Source organism: Drosophila elegans, unplaced genomic scaffold (assembly GCF_018152505.1).
Source record: "Drosophila elegans isolate 14027-0461.03 unplaced genomic scaffold, ASM1815250v1 contig_208, whole genome shotgun sequence".
Lineage (NCBI taxonomy): Eukaryota > Metazoa > Arthropoda > Insecta > Diptera > Drosophilidae > Drosophila > Drosophila elegans.
The window spans coordinates 16818349-16837676 of NW_024545578.1; the positions used below are offsets into that span (position 1 = coordinate 16818349).

Genomic DNA, 19328 nt, shown 5'->3' on the forward strand with positions numbered 1-19328 from the left:
AATTATTAAGGCCCGTTTAACAACAAATTTTCCTTAAAAGAAAAACGGTCTATTTTTTAATACGTGCCCTGACACAATAACCTGTAAGCAAAGATATTTAAAATGTATCAAAAACCCAACTTAAAAGTACATTTTTTGAATAGCAAAAGTTTTTCAAAAACTGTCTAGTTACACTTTTTAAATGGAAATAATTTTTGATAAACTATTTAGGTATACTTAAGAAAAAAAAACTCAAATGTAGTTTACGCTAGATGTAAATAAACACACATGCCAAATCGTTTTAAAAAATATTTTTGAAATATGTATTATATTTTTAAGTAAAAATTGAATAATTTATGATGGTTGATTTTGTAATCATACAGACTTAAGTTCCCGATAAGTCTTAAGCTTTACATAAGATCGAATTCTTTTACAAGAGGTTTTATATGAGGTGCTATACTTAACTTCAGGTGAAATAAGTTTCCATTTTACATCAGCATTTAAAGAAAATGTACACCACCTAAGGGTTAAAGCTTGTCTTTGTCTTCGCTGTGCTCACAAGAAACTTTAAGCTTTTCGACCATCTTGGGCTTTTGATTGGTCATTTCCGGTTCGAGTCTCCACTAATGGAAAGTCTTCTAAGTGAAGAACCCAGTTAACAAAAAATTCTAGTCAAAAAACTTTAAATCTAAAAGTACATTTACTCCTTATCCCAGATTTATAGCAACACACCATAAGTAAAATATTGAAATCTTCCTTAGGCAGTTTAATTGTAGTCAACCAAATGGAGCGGAAATGGCAAGCCACTTTTATTTGTACAGTTTATGGCCCTCGCATTAACAATAATTAAACTGCTGCATGGTAATTAAATGAAAAAAAAAACTAGTATATTTTGTTGGTTTGCTTAATGACTCGAAATGTTTATTCGTTATCGATTGCAAAATTAATACAATAATAATTACATTAATTAGCCTTTCTGTTTTTTTAATGACATACATTGTACATTCCGTTTGCATACAGCTGTGTGCAGGTGTAGGTTTCAATACATTGTCGGATTTTTGTTAAATAACTATTTAAATAATTTAATTTAATGCTACTTAATTTATTTCAGGTGCTTATTAGATTTATTTTCTTACTTTAAATTGATTTGGTGAATTTTGGTTTTGAAAGAAGAACTTTAAACAATAGATTTTAAGCACTGTTTGAACAAAGTTTTGTGTGTTTTATTCACATAAATTGTGCTTTAAGGAACGCCTTTTAGTTACAATTATTATAATACTGTTCATGGCTCACGACCAGCATTCACACTCAATCAATACATATCCTTCTGCGAACCAATTATCAGCAATGGGACTTGAAATCACAATTTATTAAGATGAAATCACAGAGGTTACTAGTCAAGTTCCAGCGACACATTTAGTTTGCGAAATTCGGTTATACATATACATTTATGTTTTTACTTGTATTATCTTATTGATATTTTAAATATCCTTGCTTGTCCAGAATATATACAGTTAGTATGAAAAATAAGATCTTTAATTAAAGTGTGGGGGTTGAATGTGCACAAAGCTATCATATTGACATTTACCCCTAAAACGCAGTGTTTTTCCCGATGACTAGTTATATTTCTAATTAGATTTGTTCAAGTGAACGGCGTTCAAATGTGTCAGTGGAACACGGCTATAATTTGAATAACTCTAGATTAAATTAAAGTGGTTGCCACAAGGACTTTCCCTGCTCCTTCTCCTTCACCTGAGGGCCGGGCAGGTGGACACGTGACACCTCACTGAGTATACAGGTGCCATCGCAATCCGTCTGGCTGCCGAATTCCTGTTCGCAAATACAGCTTGAGCTTTTCCTGCTGAGCAGGGCCAGCTGAACGCCCGCTCCGGAAGGCATTTCCTCACTGGGCGGCGTTGTCGATGGCAACTCCATGAGGGCCACGTCGTCCTCGCATTCGATTACGTTCGGGTGCAGGGGCTTGAAATTGTTACGGCGCCACGGTGGCATTGAGACACCTCCAACACCTGGACCCGAAATAGCTGGACCCGCGGCAAAGGTAACCACACTTTGATGTTGTTGGTGGCCGTTGTTGTTCTGCCCACTACTTCCGTTGTAAATTCCGCTGCTAGCACCGCTCCCATTGACCCGCGTCATATGCAAGCCCGTCTTGCCATTGTTGACCCCACCCCGGCCCGGACCAAACAGATTACTCCGAATTCGCATCGAGGAGTTGGCGTAGGTCGAACGGAGGGAACTGGCGCGTGTGTGCATCGAAAATGTCCTTTCGTGGGCGTCCAGACTCGTTTGGAACTTGCAAAAGCACGCAGCGAAGCGTTTATTAAATTCTCGCTTAAACTTTTCCTGTACGAAGAAAAAACCAGAAGAAAAGGGTTAGTTATTTTTTCTGAATACCAAGAAATTGCTAATAAAAACTATTCAAACCCTGCTCTAACTTTTTCTGTGCAACTAAAACTTAACTGAGTGTTGAGTGGTATTGAAGAAGTGAAAGCAAAATTGAAGATGCTAGCAGGCCAGATATATGGATTTATATATTTTTAAAAACTTTTATCAGTTTTTCTATGTAAAAACGACAAACTAATTTTGTGAAATAATAATTTATGGCCTGTTTTTTTTATTTATACGCAAACTAGTCTTTCAGGATGAAACTTTCCCAAAAGTAGTATACAATTCGGAACAGGCCGGATCGGAAGCTTAAACATTAAAAAACATTAAATTTTTAGTTTATACTAATATACTCCAAGATATAGTAACGGTTTACTATTTTACAATTACGGTTTAAGTTTTAGGAATGATCGCAAAAATCAGCGCAAAATGGACATTGCTTCTTTTTTTAAACATATATCCATAAAAATCGAAAAACAGTCGTATTTTATAATATTTTATTTTTGGAATAACTAAGACGGTAAACAAACTTCGGTTATCCGAAGTTGGCTTCCTTTCCTCTATGAATTGTTAAAATAAACTTGATTTTCTTCTTTTAAATTCTTAACCACTTTTATTTAATATTTCAATAGAAAAAGTCTTTACGAGGATACAAATTACATTTTATATGCTAAAAATAATTTTATTGTCTGTCCAACAAAGTGACAGGGAAAAAATAAAATCTTTTTTATCTCAAGTTATCTGAAATTGGTGTTTGCTGCACAAGCAGAATCAAAGTTTCTGCGATTCGTCGGTCTAATTAAAAAGAAGAGTGGCAGTTAAAATTTCGGAGAAGCCGAAACTTGCCGCCAGCTAAGGCATCTTTTTGGCTAATGAAAATGGTTTAGAAAAATCTCCACCTCCGCTGCCAAATGCCATTTGTCTTTGCCGACAGTAAAATAGAATATTTGTTGACAAAGTTTTCACGCACACCCAAAAAAGGAAAAAGTTTACGAGCATTCGGAGATCTCGCTCTCAATCTATCTTTTACAGACAATTTAAGTGTCAAAGCAAACAGTCGTGGGGTTTTTTTCGGCTTGCCACTTTGCCATTCCGAAGATTTTTGTGGATTTGCCTACACTTTGCGGGTTCACAATTCCTGCGGTTCAGACAGGAGGTGTTTGCTTATTGGCTACAGTAAAGCGATGCTTTAATTAACTTTGACAAACAATTTTTTTGTGTCAGCTATTTTTGGTATACGGCTAAAAGAAATTGGAAATTGTTTCAAAGTAAGCCGAATTTTTTTTTTTTTGCTAAAATGTGACGCGGATGCTAGTAATCAGTGAAAAGGAAATTCCATTTTCGACAGAGTTATCGATTCGTGCACAATATAATGAAGAGAGACGAGTTTTCCTTATTTCGAGGTTTCTTTGAGCTGTGAACCAAAGAAACTTCCATAGCAGTGTTTCATTCGATAAGGTATGAAACAATTTAAATAAACTAATTAATAAACTGATGACAAATAAAAGTTTTTCAATAAATAACAATTGATGAACTTGAACAAAAAAGATAAATAAAATATCTTGGTTTAAAGACTAAATAAAATCATATTTTTCAATAATTACTTACTATAATATAATTTATAACAAATTATTATTACTACTACGGAGATCGATTTAATAATATTCACGATAAGTTTGAATTTCATTTACTTTAATTAACGTCATTTCTTTACTAAAAACTAAAAACTTAAATATACATTTAAAGTTGGTATCTATGGACTTAATAAATTTTAATTCCATTTAATTAGTTTTTGTTAACCACAAAAATACATGAGAAGTGGGAAGAACTTGAAAGGATTTTTCCTGTGTGCGTAGCAGTTCCTGCGAAAATCCTCATGTCAATATTTGACTCCCACAACTTATATGCCCAACACTATCCGAAAGCGTCCTTAAGTCCCTCGCCAATCCCACTATTCCCAGGCAAATTTTGTTTCCTTTTTGGGATTTATGTCCATTTAGTGCGACTCCAATAAACGTGTCCCAGCGGAACAGCTTTGAAACCAAGGACACCAATCGAAACGCAGACAGGCAAATGCGAATTCAGCACTCAGTAAACAAATCAGGACAAACAATCATCACCATCTGGCTCACTTACGTTGTATATGCCATAAATAAAGGGATTGTAGCAGCTATTGCTCATGGCCAGCCAGTCGCAGCAGAACCAGACGATGCTAATGAAATGGTAGTCGTTGATTTCCGGGATCGTGACATACAGAATATTATAGAGCTGCAGTGGCAGCCAGCACAGGCCGAATATAATGACCACGATAATCAGCATTTTGATGACCTGTGCGTACGGCGGATAGAAAAAGGAAATTAAATCCCGACCGGACTCGCTTCCCGCTGTGGCCTTACCTTTTTCTTGTTTTTCAGCAGCGTTATGTCCCGTGAATCCTGTGCGTTGCCCGGCGCCCGAGTACCCCACAATCGCACGGCCATTTGAATGTACACAAAGCTGATGACACAAAAGGGAACCAGATACTGCACAAAGACCAGAGTGTAGCGAAACGATTGCAGTTGATCATCCGATAGGTTCTTGTTCATGCAGAACGGTCGCGTCACATTGAAGGTCTCATTGTTCTCTATTTTTGGGAGTCAGGCAAAAATGGGTGAGCTCGTGGGCACATAATTAATGAAAATCGTATTGACTTACCACGAAACCTTTCGGTCAACTCCTCCACCCGAAAGGCGATGGCAAAGGGTACGGCAAAAAGCAGAGCCAACATCCAAATTCCCGCAATTATGAACTTCGAGATGAACTTTGTGGGTCGTGCCCTGCATGGGTAAGCCGATTTTTAATGACCCTGCCGATTCCGAATTGCGATGCCCCGACTCACCTAAGTGGATTGATGATGGCCCGATGTCGATCGATTGCAATGGCGGTCAGCGTAAACACAGAGACATTGACGCTCAGTGCCTGGACAAAAGGGCAAAAGCTGCACATGAACCACGGCAGATTCCAACTCTGCAACAGGGCAGCCTGGAACTGCACAAAGAAAAAATATTTCTTAAATGTCAACAGAAAGATTTGTTACAAATTTTCTCGCGGTTAAAGCTAGTTCTTACCTTAATTTGAAAAACTAATTATTCAAGGTCACAAGATTCAGAATGATAATTAACTTTTTAGTCATAATTATTTTACTAAAAAATATTTTTTTTCTTAATAAATCCAAGCTGGTTACATTTGGCCGAACGTTTTTTTCAGTGCTCACAGAAAAGGCACGCACATGTGAATGTCGGTGCGATGTGCGATGTGCGATGATTAAATCAACCCAAAATTGCGAACCCATTCAAGTCACATGGCAAACATCATTAATGGACACTGGTCCGTAAACAACAGGAAACTGTGGGGGTGTTTTGTTTTGGTTTCGCCCTGTCCCTGTCCCAGCAACTCATGGGCAAATAAATGGCCAAAATCTCCATTGAGTTGTTGGACTGAGATTTACGTGGCAGGGAATGCGAACGTTTATGCGGTTACTGCGGATATTTGAGGAACGCGCTTTCTCCTTTCGCTACACTCAATAATGGTCGCCGCAAATTGCAATTTTCTCGCCAGCTTATTGATGACACTTACTGGCGGCTATGACAGGACCAATGTTCTATTTAATTGCGGGATTAATATAAATTAAGTGCGGAATGTGAAGGCTGACTTTGACATATGTTCAAAGTTCAAAGGAATGCTATAGTTGCGCTTTATTTTAGGTTTTTATTTAAGAGTAAAATAAATGATGTATATTTGTTATATGACTCACTAAGCTCACTCAAATAGGAATTATTGTCTTAAAATATATTATGAATAAAAGAGCAAAATTCGACGAAATTGGTCAAAACCAGGAGCAGAAAAAACTTTTGTATTCATTATTTTATTTAAATTGTTTTTGCTGATTAATATTTAAACATTTATTAAACAGCTTTTCAAAGCACCCTTTTTTTGTGCATGTATTTAATAACACCACCAAATCAATTGATGATAATGGCTTTACCATTTCCCAGTATCACATTCAAATTCAATCTGCTTAAATTTGCTGCCGCCAGCAATAGGGCGAGAAAATTGTTCACTTGGCTTTTAGCACTTTAATTTCGGTGGCTTTAATGTAATACTAATCCCATTAACACATAACCCGAAAATCACATTAAAATTTAAAGTAGGTAATATTCCATTACCCTAGGTTTTTAGGTGTGTGGCGAGTAATTTTGAAATTGAGCGCTTGCCGCCCGGAAATTAAATTGATGTTGGATTATGCCGAAATTGATGTCACTGGGCCCTGTGCGGTTCAAAATGAGTGTTGGTGTCCATTTAGGACTACCTATTTATGGCGAAAATAAGTGAAAACTAATGATAATGCTGTTGGCTTGTGTGATTTATGCATATAAGCTGTAAACAGCGCCGCGTACGAAAAGCATTTAAGTTGATATCCATTTATCAGAATCACACTGCGTATGTGCGATGTCTATTTCATGCATTTTACAGTCACATAAAATAAGCCTAATTACCTGTAATGCAATTAAGCATTGCGGCCGTAACTCACCTGAAATGGAATGCAGAACAGGCCAATGATCACATCGGCGAATGCCAAATTAGCGATATACATATTTGTGACAGTTCGCATTTGCCTGGTAGTGGCCACTACCCAGATAACCAGGGTGTTGCCAATGACAGCCACAATGCTGATGCCCCCGTAAAAGATGGACAGCAGGGCCACAATCTCAGCGGGGGCCGCGTATAAACGTTCTGCGAATGGATTTAAAAATAGTTATGATTGGGGTTTGTTCTCACTCAAAAAAATAGTAAGGTACAACGAAAATTACAAATATTTATTGAGTTTTTTAAGTTTTAAATTTTGTTTCCCTGTTTTCCCACAGTTATAATTAAAATGTATCTACACAATTGAAAAAGTGTTTGTTGGTTTGGTTATCCCTCTAATTGTATAAAACAATACCTAACGTACAATGTTTTTTAAATTTTAAGTAATTTTTAAGTTTTAAAAAGATAAAGCAAAATTATAATTCAAAATCTTCTGCGTCTTAATTATCTTTATTGTTTTAGTTTAAGTGTTGAACAGTGTGAAAATCTCGCTGAACTGACAGAAGCAGATTAATTTAAGCGTCAGTTGTCTGTCAGTTGGTGGCAGGGCGAACGACATTGACATTCCTGCTGAGTGAAAAATATCAAGGAAATTGAATCGGACTTATAATGCTAAAGAGAAATGTATAAAGTCAATTTAAGGGGCTTGTTTTAGATAAAAACTTATACTCCAACATAGCATTTGTAAGCAATTCCAAATACCACATATCACAAATTTCAAATTTACTCAGTTAAAGTCATCGAATTTGGGCCTTAATTTGCCAACCCAACTTACCGAATTCCGCTTCCTCCTCGGCTCCTGGCAAGAATTCCAGACGGGATTCCTGCTCGATTAAGTCCATTGCCATGGCACTATGTTTTTGTTTTGCTTAATGATAATATAAAATCCTCTAAGCCTTGTACTTAAGTTTGACCTTTCTGTGTTTATGTAGTGCTATACATCCTTAAGCGCTTCTTGCTATCTAAAAGAGAGAGATATAAATTGCTACATTAATTTACAGCTTCTGTAAAATTGTTTAAAAGTTACTTACAACAATTCTGGTGGTCGGAGTAAATCACGAGTGCAGACAACAAGAAAAACAAATGAACCAAAATAACATTGAAAGCCAAACAAGCAATCTCAGTTTTCCCTTAAGGAACTGATCAATTTGAGTGGGTGGACATGAGTAATGGCTCAGGTGGAATCACCTGTCAGCTTTCTCATGTGAAAAGTTTGTTTTGTATAATTGAAAGTGGACCAAAATTCAACTCTCCTAGGTTGGTGATTGTGGACAGTGAAACAGAATACTGCACGTATTTTGTTTCTAATAAAAACAGTTTTCACTCCCCAATAATATTTTTATGTTTTTATTGAAGAGTAACGCCAACGCTCGTATGTTGGCAAAGCCGCATTAAGGTTGGCTTCTTAATAACAAATCAGAACTGACAGAGTTCATTGAATGATTGAGAATAAGATTCTCAGTGCGGTTAATTGACCACTTATCGAATTGTTAACATTTTGGGGGACTTGTTAATTTATCTTATGTAGTGTAAACACTGTCAAGACTTGTTAATTTATTGGACAACTAAATGTATATTTTATTGGCAGACAGAATTGTTATCGAGTTTTGTATACAATATTTGAAAGCAGTTGATATTATACAATAATGTTTTTTTATTTCATGTTTATACAATTAATTCCACATAACTTAACATACTGTGTAGATTTGGCGAGACCCCCAAGGTCAAATTAAGGAACAAAATTTGTTTACAAGAACTTTTCTTTAGTACTTTATTTGCCAAAAATAAAAATTATTTAATTTTTTTTTTGGTTGTTTTGCATTTATATTAACGCTTAGAAAATTCATGGAAACAAGAAGAAAATCTACATAAAAATGTATACCTGTTTTCTACATTAACTATTTTATTTATACCCAGACGAAACCATAAACTTAAATAATATATATGACATTTTCTAGAGCCTTTTTTGTACAATAATTTTACACCTTTTGTTTTTTTCGAATAAACTACAGGAACCACTATGTGACTTGCACACAAATTACCCATAAATGTCTTCTTTTGGTATTGCCCCTAACATATATTTCGTATATATTATGAGCAGTGCTCCATGAAAATATACGTTGCAAGTTGCCTTTTACTATAATAAGCATTTTCTCCCTAATCCTCTTTAAAGCAAGCCCAAAGTTCTTAAGTTCGACCTATTTGCGTAGCTCAACGAGAACTGCAGATAATACGCCAGCTTAGGACCTAATGCGATTTTTCAAGTGTAAACTAGATTGGGATGGTTCATTGTTGAAATTGTGTATGTCGGATTCCACCGCCACCGCAAACTCATTTAGTTCATCAGCTTAAAGGTTCAAAGCCATCAAGGCCAAGCCAGAAAGTGTTTTTTTTTTTTTTTGTGTGGGATCCTATGCAAAGAATCGCTGCAAGCTGTTTGAAAAATTGTATACAATTTTTTAGTGGCAAGTGGGGGAATAATCGGGAAAGTTGTTGGATCTTTTTATGCTACTCAGTGAGAGCAATTAGTCTGCCCATGCGAGACGTCGAGATTTTCTAATTAACGTCAAAGAAAATCTCTCCCTATTTGTGTTCCTCTTATTTTGGTTTGAATTTTGATGGTCAACTAATTGAGAACCAAGGATTTTCGGGTCATTAAGCTGACGTTGGCATGTGTGTGCCTTTGAAATGATGCACTAAGAAAATGGAAGGTATGAATTAAGAAATGAAACTCCTTAGCGTTTAAGATTCAATTTTTAAAAGTTCAATTAAAAACCCTTTTAAATTAATTTTATTTGTTTTAAGTTTTGAGCATTAAAAACAAAACTTTATAAAGGTTTACCCTTTGTTCAAATTTCAAATTTTTTCTATTATTTTTTTCCGTATTGGAGACCCCAGACGGCGTGAAAAGTGCTGCCGTAGATTTTCCATCAAATTCACTTGAAACACACTCGAGAACAAAGCAACAGGGATTCTTGTCACCAAGGACCAAACCATTAATTTGTTAAATTTTCAGACTTTTGACTTCACTCTAACAAGAAACACGGGTCGCACGTGCGTAGTAGCAACGAAATATTCAGGAATGGACCCGGGTGAATTGAATAACAAATTTTTGAATGGAAATTGTTGTTCAAGCAGCGAATATTATTAAAAGTGTATCCTAATATAACGTCGGTGGGACGTGGGAGATCAAAGAACAAATTTATATTGGATGGCAACGAGTTACGTAGCTTCAAAAGTTCGGCCTATCAGCGAGCCAGTTGACAACAACGTATTATTGCAATGGGAGCTCCCACGTCCTGGTCTTTTAAGTAACATTGAGCAATGCGTATACGACACATAAGCCGAGGAACAACAGCCACATTATGGGAAGGCTTATGCCTTTACCATTCCCGAGTAGGAGCGTCAGATTTAATGAAAAAGGAAAAGAAAAGACAACATGTCCAATAAAAGCGCAAGCCATTTTAATACCCTTACAGGGGGTGTTATCTTTCTGTCAGAAAGCTTTTCATTTCACATTTTTATACATATATTCTTATTAAAAACTGGACGAATAAATATACTGTTTAAAATATTCTTTAAATTAATCATACTTTTATTCATTTTAGAGCATTTATTTTTTAAAGAAGATAGCATTTAGTAACTCATAACAAATAACAAATATCCAATTTATGTTAATGAGGGGCATTATGCAATTCGGTTTGTACTCTTCTGTTTGATATCTTATTCGAACTTAAGGGTGAGAAAAGGGACCATCCAAAGGTTAAAGAATTGGGCGTGTAATTTCCAGGGGTCCTGTGTGTATCTTTGTTTGCAATGCCAACAGACTTTGGACTTAAGCTTGAACTAAGACGGCGTGTGTTTACGATTTCTGGTTTGATTAGACTTTTGGGACAAAAGTTTTCAGCTGTCTAGTCTCATTTTAATAAATAATCACTTGGTTGAGCGAGGATTGTAATTAAGATTGTTGCTATTTTAGTTAATGTGTCAAAGAAGTGGTGATAAATTAGGACCGCTTAAGAAAATGTCACAAAAAGTTCCGAAAAGCGCATGGCATTAAAATCCTTTTGAGCTGGTCTTAGCTTATTTAATGTTTTCAAAGGAAGTCGTTTTAACCTTTTCATGCTTGATTACTTATCGTTCCCGATGCTTGGCTTATTTAACTTAATTTTCTTGGTATTGACATTTTCAATTGGCAGAAGGCCGGATATTATTAAGTCCTCGTCTATGCAAATTGATGGCGACTTGAGACTTTTCTGCCAGCAGGATTTTAAGGCGAATCAATTAAAAATTCATCAAACACAATGCCCCAGGGGTCAGGTAAATGATTTCAGACGGCTTACTAATTTGCGAAAGGCACGCTTAAATGTTTTGCCACAATCGCTGACCAAAAAGGATTGCCAGCATCAAAAATTCTGTTCAAAACACTTGATAAAATGCTTTTAGATGTCGGAGGACAAAAACTTTCCCAGAGTTCATTTAACTTGCGTTTTCTATAATTTTTTTGCTCTGCTTTTGGGCTACCTTCCCCTTCAGTAACCACCAAAGGACCTCGATAAGTACCTCACAATATGGTCGCCGGTCCTTTGACATTGTTTGCGTAATATCCGGCCAAGTTTATGCTCCCTTTTGCGGCTCTACCATTTTACAATTGCAAAATACTTAAATTAGCAAGCCCAAAATTCTTTAAAAATTAAGAACAAAATTATGCCTGCCCACCGATTGCCTTTTGTGGCACACCATTTAATTGCGCATTACAGGCAAGGATGCTCTTAAAAAACGCCCCAGGTGTCCTGTTCCCTCGGACACGTGTTTCGTAAAGAACAAAGATGGCAAGCAATCCATTGAATCGGAGTGAAAGTCTCGTTTGAATAGAACTTGTCAAGTATGCTATGTTTAATTAACATAAATAATAATAAATAATTTGAAATAATCAGAAATTTCCTTATCTTTGATATTAATATTATATTATATTTTAAGTTCTAAAATGTTTCTGCTGAGTTTGTTTGATGCAAATTTTTACATCGTTTTAATGTGTTTTCGTTCGATATTCTATGAAAAATAGATTGTGCGTAGATTTTTTAAAGTACCTATATATATTTAGCAAAAAGGCTATGTTAAAAACAACTAAGTTTTTTTTTTTTTTTTAATTTTTTTTTGGCTGTACAAATAAAATGAAGAATATATTGTTTAAAGGTTCGGAAAGGTATATTTCACTACGATGCTAAATATTGCCTAAATCAAATAAAACCTTCTGAAAGAGTACACAAAAAGAGCCAGAAGGTAAAAAGAGGACGGGGATTTTTTGGCTTACATTTTGCGTAATATACAGACTAAGTGTAATAAATGTGAGTGTTACCCGCAGGTGCTGTGAGTCCAAAAATAACGAAACTCTCTTCTGGCACTCACGCCCGAAACACTTATCCAGTTAAATTGGTATTAATATAGTTTTATTTCGGCACTCAACGCCTTGGGCCACGTTAGACTTTTCCGTGCGGAAATCTAATTAAAAGCCCTTTTGTAAATGTTACGAATGTTTCGCTGTTCATAAAATTTGAATTCACTTTCACTGCAGAACGTTAGGTTTCTTTCGAAGGAGGCAGCTAAGCATCCTGGCCGCACGAGTTCCCGTTATCAACTGTTGGCAGTAGGTTCTTTCTCGGGTGGAACAACTGTTGAACGGTTGGCAATTCGCACACGAGCCCAATGTACGAACCCCAGCCGATGCCGGAATTTTCAAAGCACAAGAAGACGAGGCGTCTAAGAGGAAATTTTGGCACTCAAAACACAACAAGTTGCACTTCAAACCTGTTTGCCATCGAACAGAATCCGACGACCCTTGAAGTAAGCAGAAAGAAAAAAAAAAAAGAGTAATACATAGTACATAAAAGTATAAATTTATGTTTCTCATTTTCATTCCGCTGGCAAGTTTATGCTGATGAAGCTAAGTGAAAAATTAGCAAGAAAAGTAATAAGCAATTAAAGAGTGTTCTGCATACCCTCAGAAAACAAAGTCAAACCAATTTGCTACCAGCGGGTGCCCTGCTCTTCCTCTCAAGTTTTGCACTTATCACAGCTCTTCCGTGTCATCAGCTTTAACGCTTCCAGACACATTGACATCGCGCACTAAATCCTTGTGGCTGAACACATTCTGATTTGCATACATAGTATATATACGCACCTTTATCATCACGCCCACCATTTCTAAATGGGAATTATATTACCTATCATGTTGAACAAACGGAATGCCAAAATATGTACCATTCTCATTCCTTTTTGTTTGCCTAATACATATGCAAATTTGGCGGAAAATGTGGCGGAAATTGAAAACAGATAATCTTAAAAGTGCTCTTTTGCACACAACAGAATAATTCTTATTGATTGATGTCAACATTACGAAATAAAATCATGGCAAATCAAACACGGAAATCCTTGGAAAATTTTTATTGCATTTAACATTTCTAGGACCCGAAAATTCTTTTTCTACGAATTTTTATTTTTGATCTATCAGAAAGTTTTTCTTTAAATATTTAATAATTTATGCCACATATCTGGATGAAACTTTAGTGCACGTATGACATCATTTGAGATTGAGGGAAATATTTGTAAGGCAGATCACGTTTGCTCGCAACTCATTAATATGAAAAACCCTTTAGAAAAAAGGACACGTATTTTTAATTAAATTGGTAAAAGTTTGAGTTTAAAGGCAGTGAAAAACAAAAAAACGGAATAAAAGTTTGCTTTAGAGAAGGGTTCTAGGGACCACGTGCACATGTCTAGTTTAATCAAACGTAATAGAAAACCGTTTGATGAGGGCCTTCAAAAATGTCTCAGGTTTTTTATATAACTAAACGTTAACCAGGTAAAAAGAAGACTAAAATTACAAGTCTGAAAGTCATTGTGACACGGACTACCAACCGTATGCGGAAGGGGTATGAGAAAATCATTGTCTGCGGGGAGTTGCTGGCCTGTCAATTTAAAATTCATCCTCTTTTTTTGCCTTTGGCTGACAAAATTTCCAGACGACAGGTGGAAATAGGCCGGTAACTGTTTCCGTTGAAATGTGTTTATTAGATTGAAGCATATCTGTACCGATAAAAATTGATTTCATTCTATTTCACCCCAACTCAGCTTTAGATTTTCATACTTCAGACTGCCCCCTGCATTCCACTTTGAGTGGCATTTCGTGAATTTCGATTAAAACAAATTCCTTGTGTGGCAAAATATACAAATATGCCAATCAAAATGCTCTAGAGAATTCAATTAAAATTCCTGGACATTCGGAGTTACGCATAAGTTCTTGCATAAATCAAGTTTCGTTTAAAGTTTCTTAATTAAGTGAAGACATGCTTATTTGATGGCCTTAAATAAAACTGATTGAAAGCAAATGTGTTGTTTGCCTATTGGACCCTGCATCTCTACACAATCAACGAAGCAATTGAAGTGCACATAATTAAACCTGCTCTCATTTCAAAGGACTTTTACCCAGACAAGTTATTGCAGTGGCCATGACAGACCTAAATCAAGTTAATCAGCACATTTAAATGCACACAAACGGCTCCATTTGGCACGTTTTTTCCTTGTCAAAAAGCCAAAGAAATGCCCGGACCGAATCCCACATCTAATCGGACATCTCAAGTGGCGAAAAGAAACCCCAAACTCAATCCCACAAGGAATACAACCAACGCCAGACAGGTTGAAAACAAGTTTCACAGACTATTGTCGGCTTCTTTCTGCGGTTGAATAAACCGACACAATATAAATATTAAATGCGACTAATTATTATCCAAATGTTATAAATATTAATAGAACATGGAACAGTCTAGACCTGCTGGATATTTCCATCAAAAAAGTCATGTCGTTAATGACAATCGTTGAAGATATCAACAATTGATTGGCTTTATTTTTGGGTCAGCTTACTGCTTAACATGGTTCTCTATTATAAATTAATTATGAAATGATAATCACTTAATAGAGCTAAGAAAATTGTGCAATTAGCACAAATGGTGATGATGATGGAAAATTTCTATTTATAAGTTTACTTACTTAAGAAAATAAATATATAATTCAACTTGTGAGCACATATAAACCGTTTTGATTATGTAATTGACATTTAAATTTTGGGGTTTTCTTGAGCTTAATCAGTTTTCGTGACCTAACCAGATGAACTCTGTCCTTTCTAAGTCAATTTAAATAGGATATATTATCCTGTCCATCAATGCCAAAGCAACTGACATATTTATTATTGTTAAAACTTTATATTATGCATTGAATATGTGAATATGCATTTTCTTGAATGATTTCGATTGACATTTCTCAATTTGTGGCTTTAATATATTCAGGCTAAAATGATACGTGTTTACTTCAGTTGCTTTAATTTGCATTTAAGGATTTGAGGCAACGTTTATTTTAACGTAATGAACATCATCTGCCCGAAGCTATTTCTATTCGATTATAAATAGAAGAAATTTATGCAGGAAGATGCAGTCAAAAAAAACATTAAACTGCTGACCATGAAATGATTCTATCCCCGGCAAAAAATGTCAAGGATTTGCAAATAAATGCTGCATTATAATCTGCAGACATTTTAAGCAGAGACTTTGTCGAAGGAGGGTTTAAAATTTACATTGTTCTTGGCAAGGGAGAACCCTTCTTTCCAAAAACGTTAAAGCAAAACAAGAAAACAGAAGCGAAAAATGGAAGTTTTTCAATAAAAGTCAACAAGCGGGAAGACAAGTAGAAATATTTACGTGGCTGAGTGTGTGTTGGCACATTGACAGATGGTGAGTAGAAACCTTTTAATATATACAAGCACTTTGAGGAGAAATGGAACGAGCAATCCCATGTAAATCTATTCTCATATTTTGGAATCAATAATAATAAATGTCAAATGTAAAATATCTAAGGAGTAACAAAAGTAAATAAAGTGTAAAAAAATAAAATAATTTTAGTTTCTTGCTTAAAAAGGAAGGTTAAAATGCAAAAGATAATTGATAAATATGTATTACACCCTTTTATTTACGTATTAAGTTCTTTTCTATTGATCAATAAGTCCAAAAGTTGTGCCGATGTTGAAAAGTTCAACGTTGCAATTGCGCAAAATTTGAAGACAAATGTTATAAATTAGTTTGAAGACTTTTTAAACTCTTCAAATTGACTTGGAGATCCTTTAAATTGCAACCACTTAGAGGTCTCTGAACTTCTGATTAAACACACCCTTGAAAGTTCTTTAAACTTTCGATGAAGCCCTCTTCACATGTCTTCAATTCTAGAAAAAACTCTTTAATTAACCAAAGCATCTGCCACCCGTTCAGTGAACCTTTGAACAATCCTGAGTTAAGCTCTATTCAATTGAGTTTCCTCCGCACAAGTTCGGCTAATTTTTGAGCAACCATTTGTAGCTAATACAATTTGTCATTACAAATTCCAACAGTTTCTTGACCTTTTTGCCAAACAATGGCAATGTAGAAGATGTTCCACAAAAAAAGGTGGAACAACAAAGCCGACAATGATGAGCAATCCCATCCCAATGGCCCAATTAAACGATGCAAACCTGACAAAGCATTGCACGGGCTTCATCAAGTATTGTGGGCGATTTTTTACAAGTCACAATGTTACTTGTAAGATGTAGAAATATTGGTAATTTTACAACAATGAATAAAAGAATGCAACAAATATCCAGAAAAGCCCATCAAAAAGTAGATTTAATGAAAATATGCTACAAAAATATAAATTATTTATTGGAGTAAACATCCACTTTATTAATTCTCCTTTTTTAAAGTAAATAGCATCATATTGAAGCTCGCGTAAGTAGGCTATGAAAATCTCTTTAAAGTTATAAAAATAAAAAGCATCACCCCCAGGCTCTTTCTGTGAAGCCCAATCAGTATCGTAATTTAAAAATTGAATTTATACGGCCAGAATATTATGGCAAAAGGCTTTCATACCTTCCAGCTTCAAGGCTGATGTAATTAATTGTGTTATGCGATATCCAGACAAGCCGCATGGATTTCGTTTACAGAAGCCAACCTGAGATAAATACATTTAATCACACTTCAGCCGCAACAACAGTAGAAACTTCATTAACGAGATTCATTATGACCGTGAGCAATTAGTGGCTTAGCAATAAGAAGCAAATTCCAAAGGGTTAAATACCAACCAAAACAAAGGATGATTTTTCGGCCAGGAAAGCAAAGAGAAAGAGTTGGCTATATGTCTTCATTTTGTTACCTTTTACAAGCAGCAACAAAAACAGAACAGGAAAAAGCCATTTGTTCTTTGTGTTTTCTCAGATTGCAATTTTGGATGTTTCATGTTTGTTTCTTTGCTTAAAATTTAAATTGAGTTTACCCTTAAAAATACAAATAAAATGGCTATGAAATGCCAGCTAGCTCTTTAACGTTTAAATAACATTTCATACTTGTGTTAAATATTTTGCTGTTTTCATCATTTTAACGGTCTAGTAGCAAGAAAAGTCACAGACCTTGGAGAAGGTTGTTACTAGGCTTATTATTTGTCTTTTTCTTCGCCTCTTGATAATTTTCTTACCAAGGCTGCGTTTGTCGCACCTGTTATAACCTCCAGCCACCTCTAATTGAAATTCTCTGGCGCTGGAAACAAAGTACAATACGTAATGTTCTCTGAGCATAAGGTTGTAGAAAATATAAGCCAACAGATTAAAACGGAAGAGCTTTCTTAGCTGCCGGACACTTGAGGGAAATGCAACAGACAGCTTACTCAAGCTGACACCACATTTTGTTAGCTGACATTTCAAATACTCAATGACGAGCAAAAAAGGATCATGAACAGAAAAAGGATTGTATCTGCATTACAAATGAAAATATTTTACTTACTGTCTATCAAGTGCCGAAAATTTTATATTCAATTAGGAATTCCTTTTTTCTCATGCTTATAAATATTTAAGCATTTTCTGTACGTAATTGAACCTCAATACTAACTTAATTTAATTTTCTTATTGCCAGGTAAGCCAACCGCAACAGAAAAATTCCAAGCAAGTAAACAAAACACTTTATATTTCAAGCTCTTTTATTGTCCCACGTGATGCCAGTCTATTGGATGCTAAAAATTCATTGATAAATTTCGCAGACAACAAAAATTTACTAGCCGACTGACTGGAAGAACGTTTAAATTGCTCAATTGCCAAACAAATCAACAGAGTGTATGTGGTTTTAATAGATTTTTTATTTGTTTATTGATGCGAGAACTCGAAACGAATGAGTTACTCTTCCCTCGAACCGTTGTATAACTATTTAATTCGTCTACACGTACGCATTTAATGCTCTTAATTGTAACGATAATGAATTTTTAACCATTTTTTGAATAACGGAAGCCGATTTGATGTGCGTGTCATACTCAACTTACCTTACAGAAATTAATTACTTTTCCAATGGATTAAAATGCGTTTTTTTCCAATAAAATAATTAATTATCATTTCCTGAGGCTGAGTGTTTTTCACTGTTTAATGCAATTAGCTTTCTGGTTATTTTGCTATTGATTCCGCGGTCAGTTTTACGGCCATAATCAGCAGGCGAATAAATAGAGTACTGTATCTATGTTTAAATATACTTTTAGATAAACACACTTTCAAATGGTTTTTAATAATGTACTAAATGTTTCAACAGCATATCTGTGTGGAATATAACTTAATGATTTAACTTAGAAGCGTATCGCTAACGAATTTGCGCGAATATTTGGTTAAATTTTTATTTTTTTTTGATACAGTTTCGATCGCGAGCCACAACCTCACGATAAAAGCTTACGGAGCCAACTGATGGCAATGAAAACTCGGCAGCCTGTTAATTTTTTCTTTGCGTGCCGGCTTCTATTGATTCCCACACAGATACAAAGAGGGGCAGGCGCGTTCGTACACAGACAAACGCAGCCCCCAAAAGTATTTATTTTATCTCGAAAAATTACGCATACGTCAGAGTGGGCGGAACGGGGTGCAGATGACATGAGCAAAAACTCAGGTGCAGCCCCACAAGAAATCTTAATCAATTTACCTTGTTTTTGTGGTGTTGTTAATATAAATCAATAAAAAATCCAACACCAACTCAGATGGGAGTCTGGGCGTGTCTCGGCGTATTTACTCGCTTATTTGTTTACTGATTATTGCTGCCACCCACCCCAAAAACAATTTTATTGCCTCCCCTCAGCAAAATTGATACAGATAAGTGAAAGTTTCAATGTCTGCGTATTGTTGAATTAGTAATTACCATTTAATACTGAATTAAGTCGGTTTCTAGTGGAGTTTCCGCGCCTCCGCATTTTATCTGCCCCAGACAGAAACTCTTGCT

General features: G+C 35.5%; 1 protein-coding gene across 2 annotated transcripts; it reads right to left on the reverse strand.

The window, feature by feature from the left end:
- Window positions 1-891: 891 nt before the first annotated feature.
- Window positions 892-18779, reverse strand: LOC108147538 (RYamide receptor). Of its 2 annotated transcripts, none has more exons than XM_017274121.2 (8): window positions 18394-18779; window positions 7787-7973; window positions 6956-7158; window positions 5264-5412; window positions 5080-5201; window positions 4782-5008; window positions 4522-4713; window positions 892-2343 (listed from the first exon to the last, which is right to left on the reverse strand). In XM_017274121.2, the coding sequence occupies exons 2-8, from the start codon at window positions 7857-7859 to the stop codon at window positions 1687-1689; spliced, it is 1623 nt and encodes a 540-aa protein (XP_017129610.1). In that variant the 5' UTR covers window positions 7860-7973; window positions 18394-18779; the 3' UTR covers window positions 892-1686. The 2 variants fall into 2 exon arrangements, with proteins under 2 accessions (XP_017129610.1, XP_017129611.1); XM_017274122.2 differs by lacking the exon at window positions 18394-18779 and adding an exon at window positions 12371-12671.
- Window positions 18780-19328: the final 549 nt, after the last annotated feature.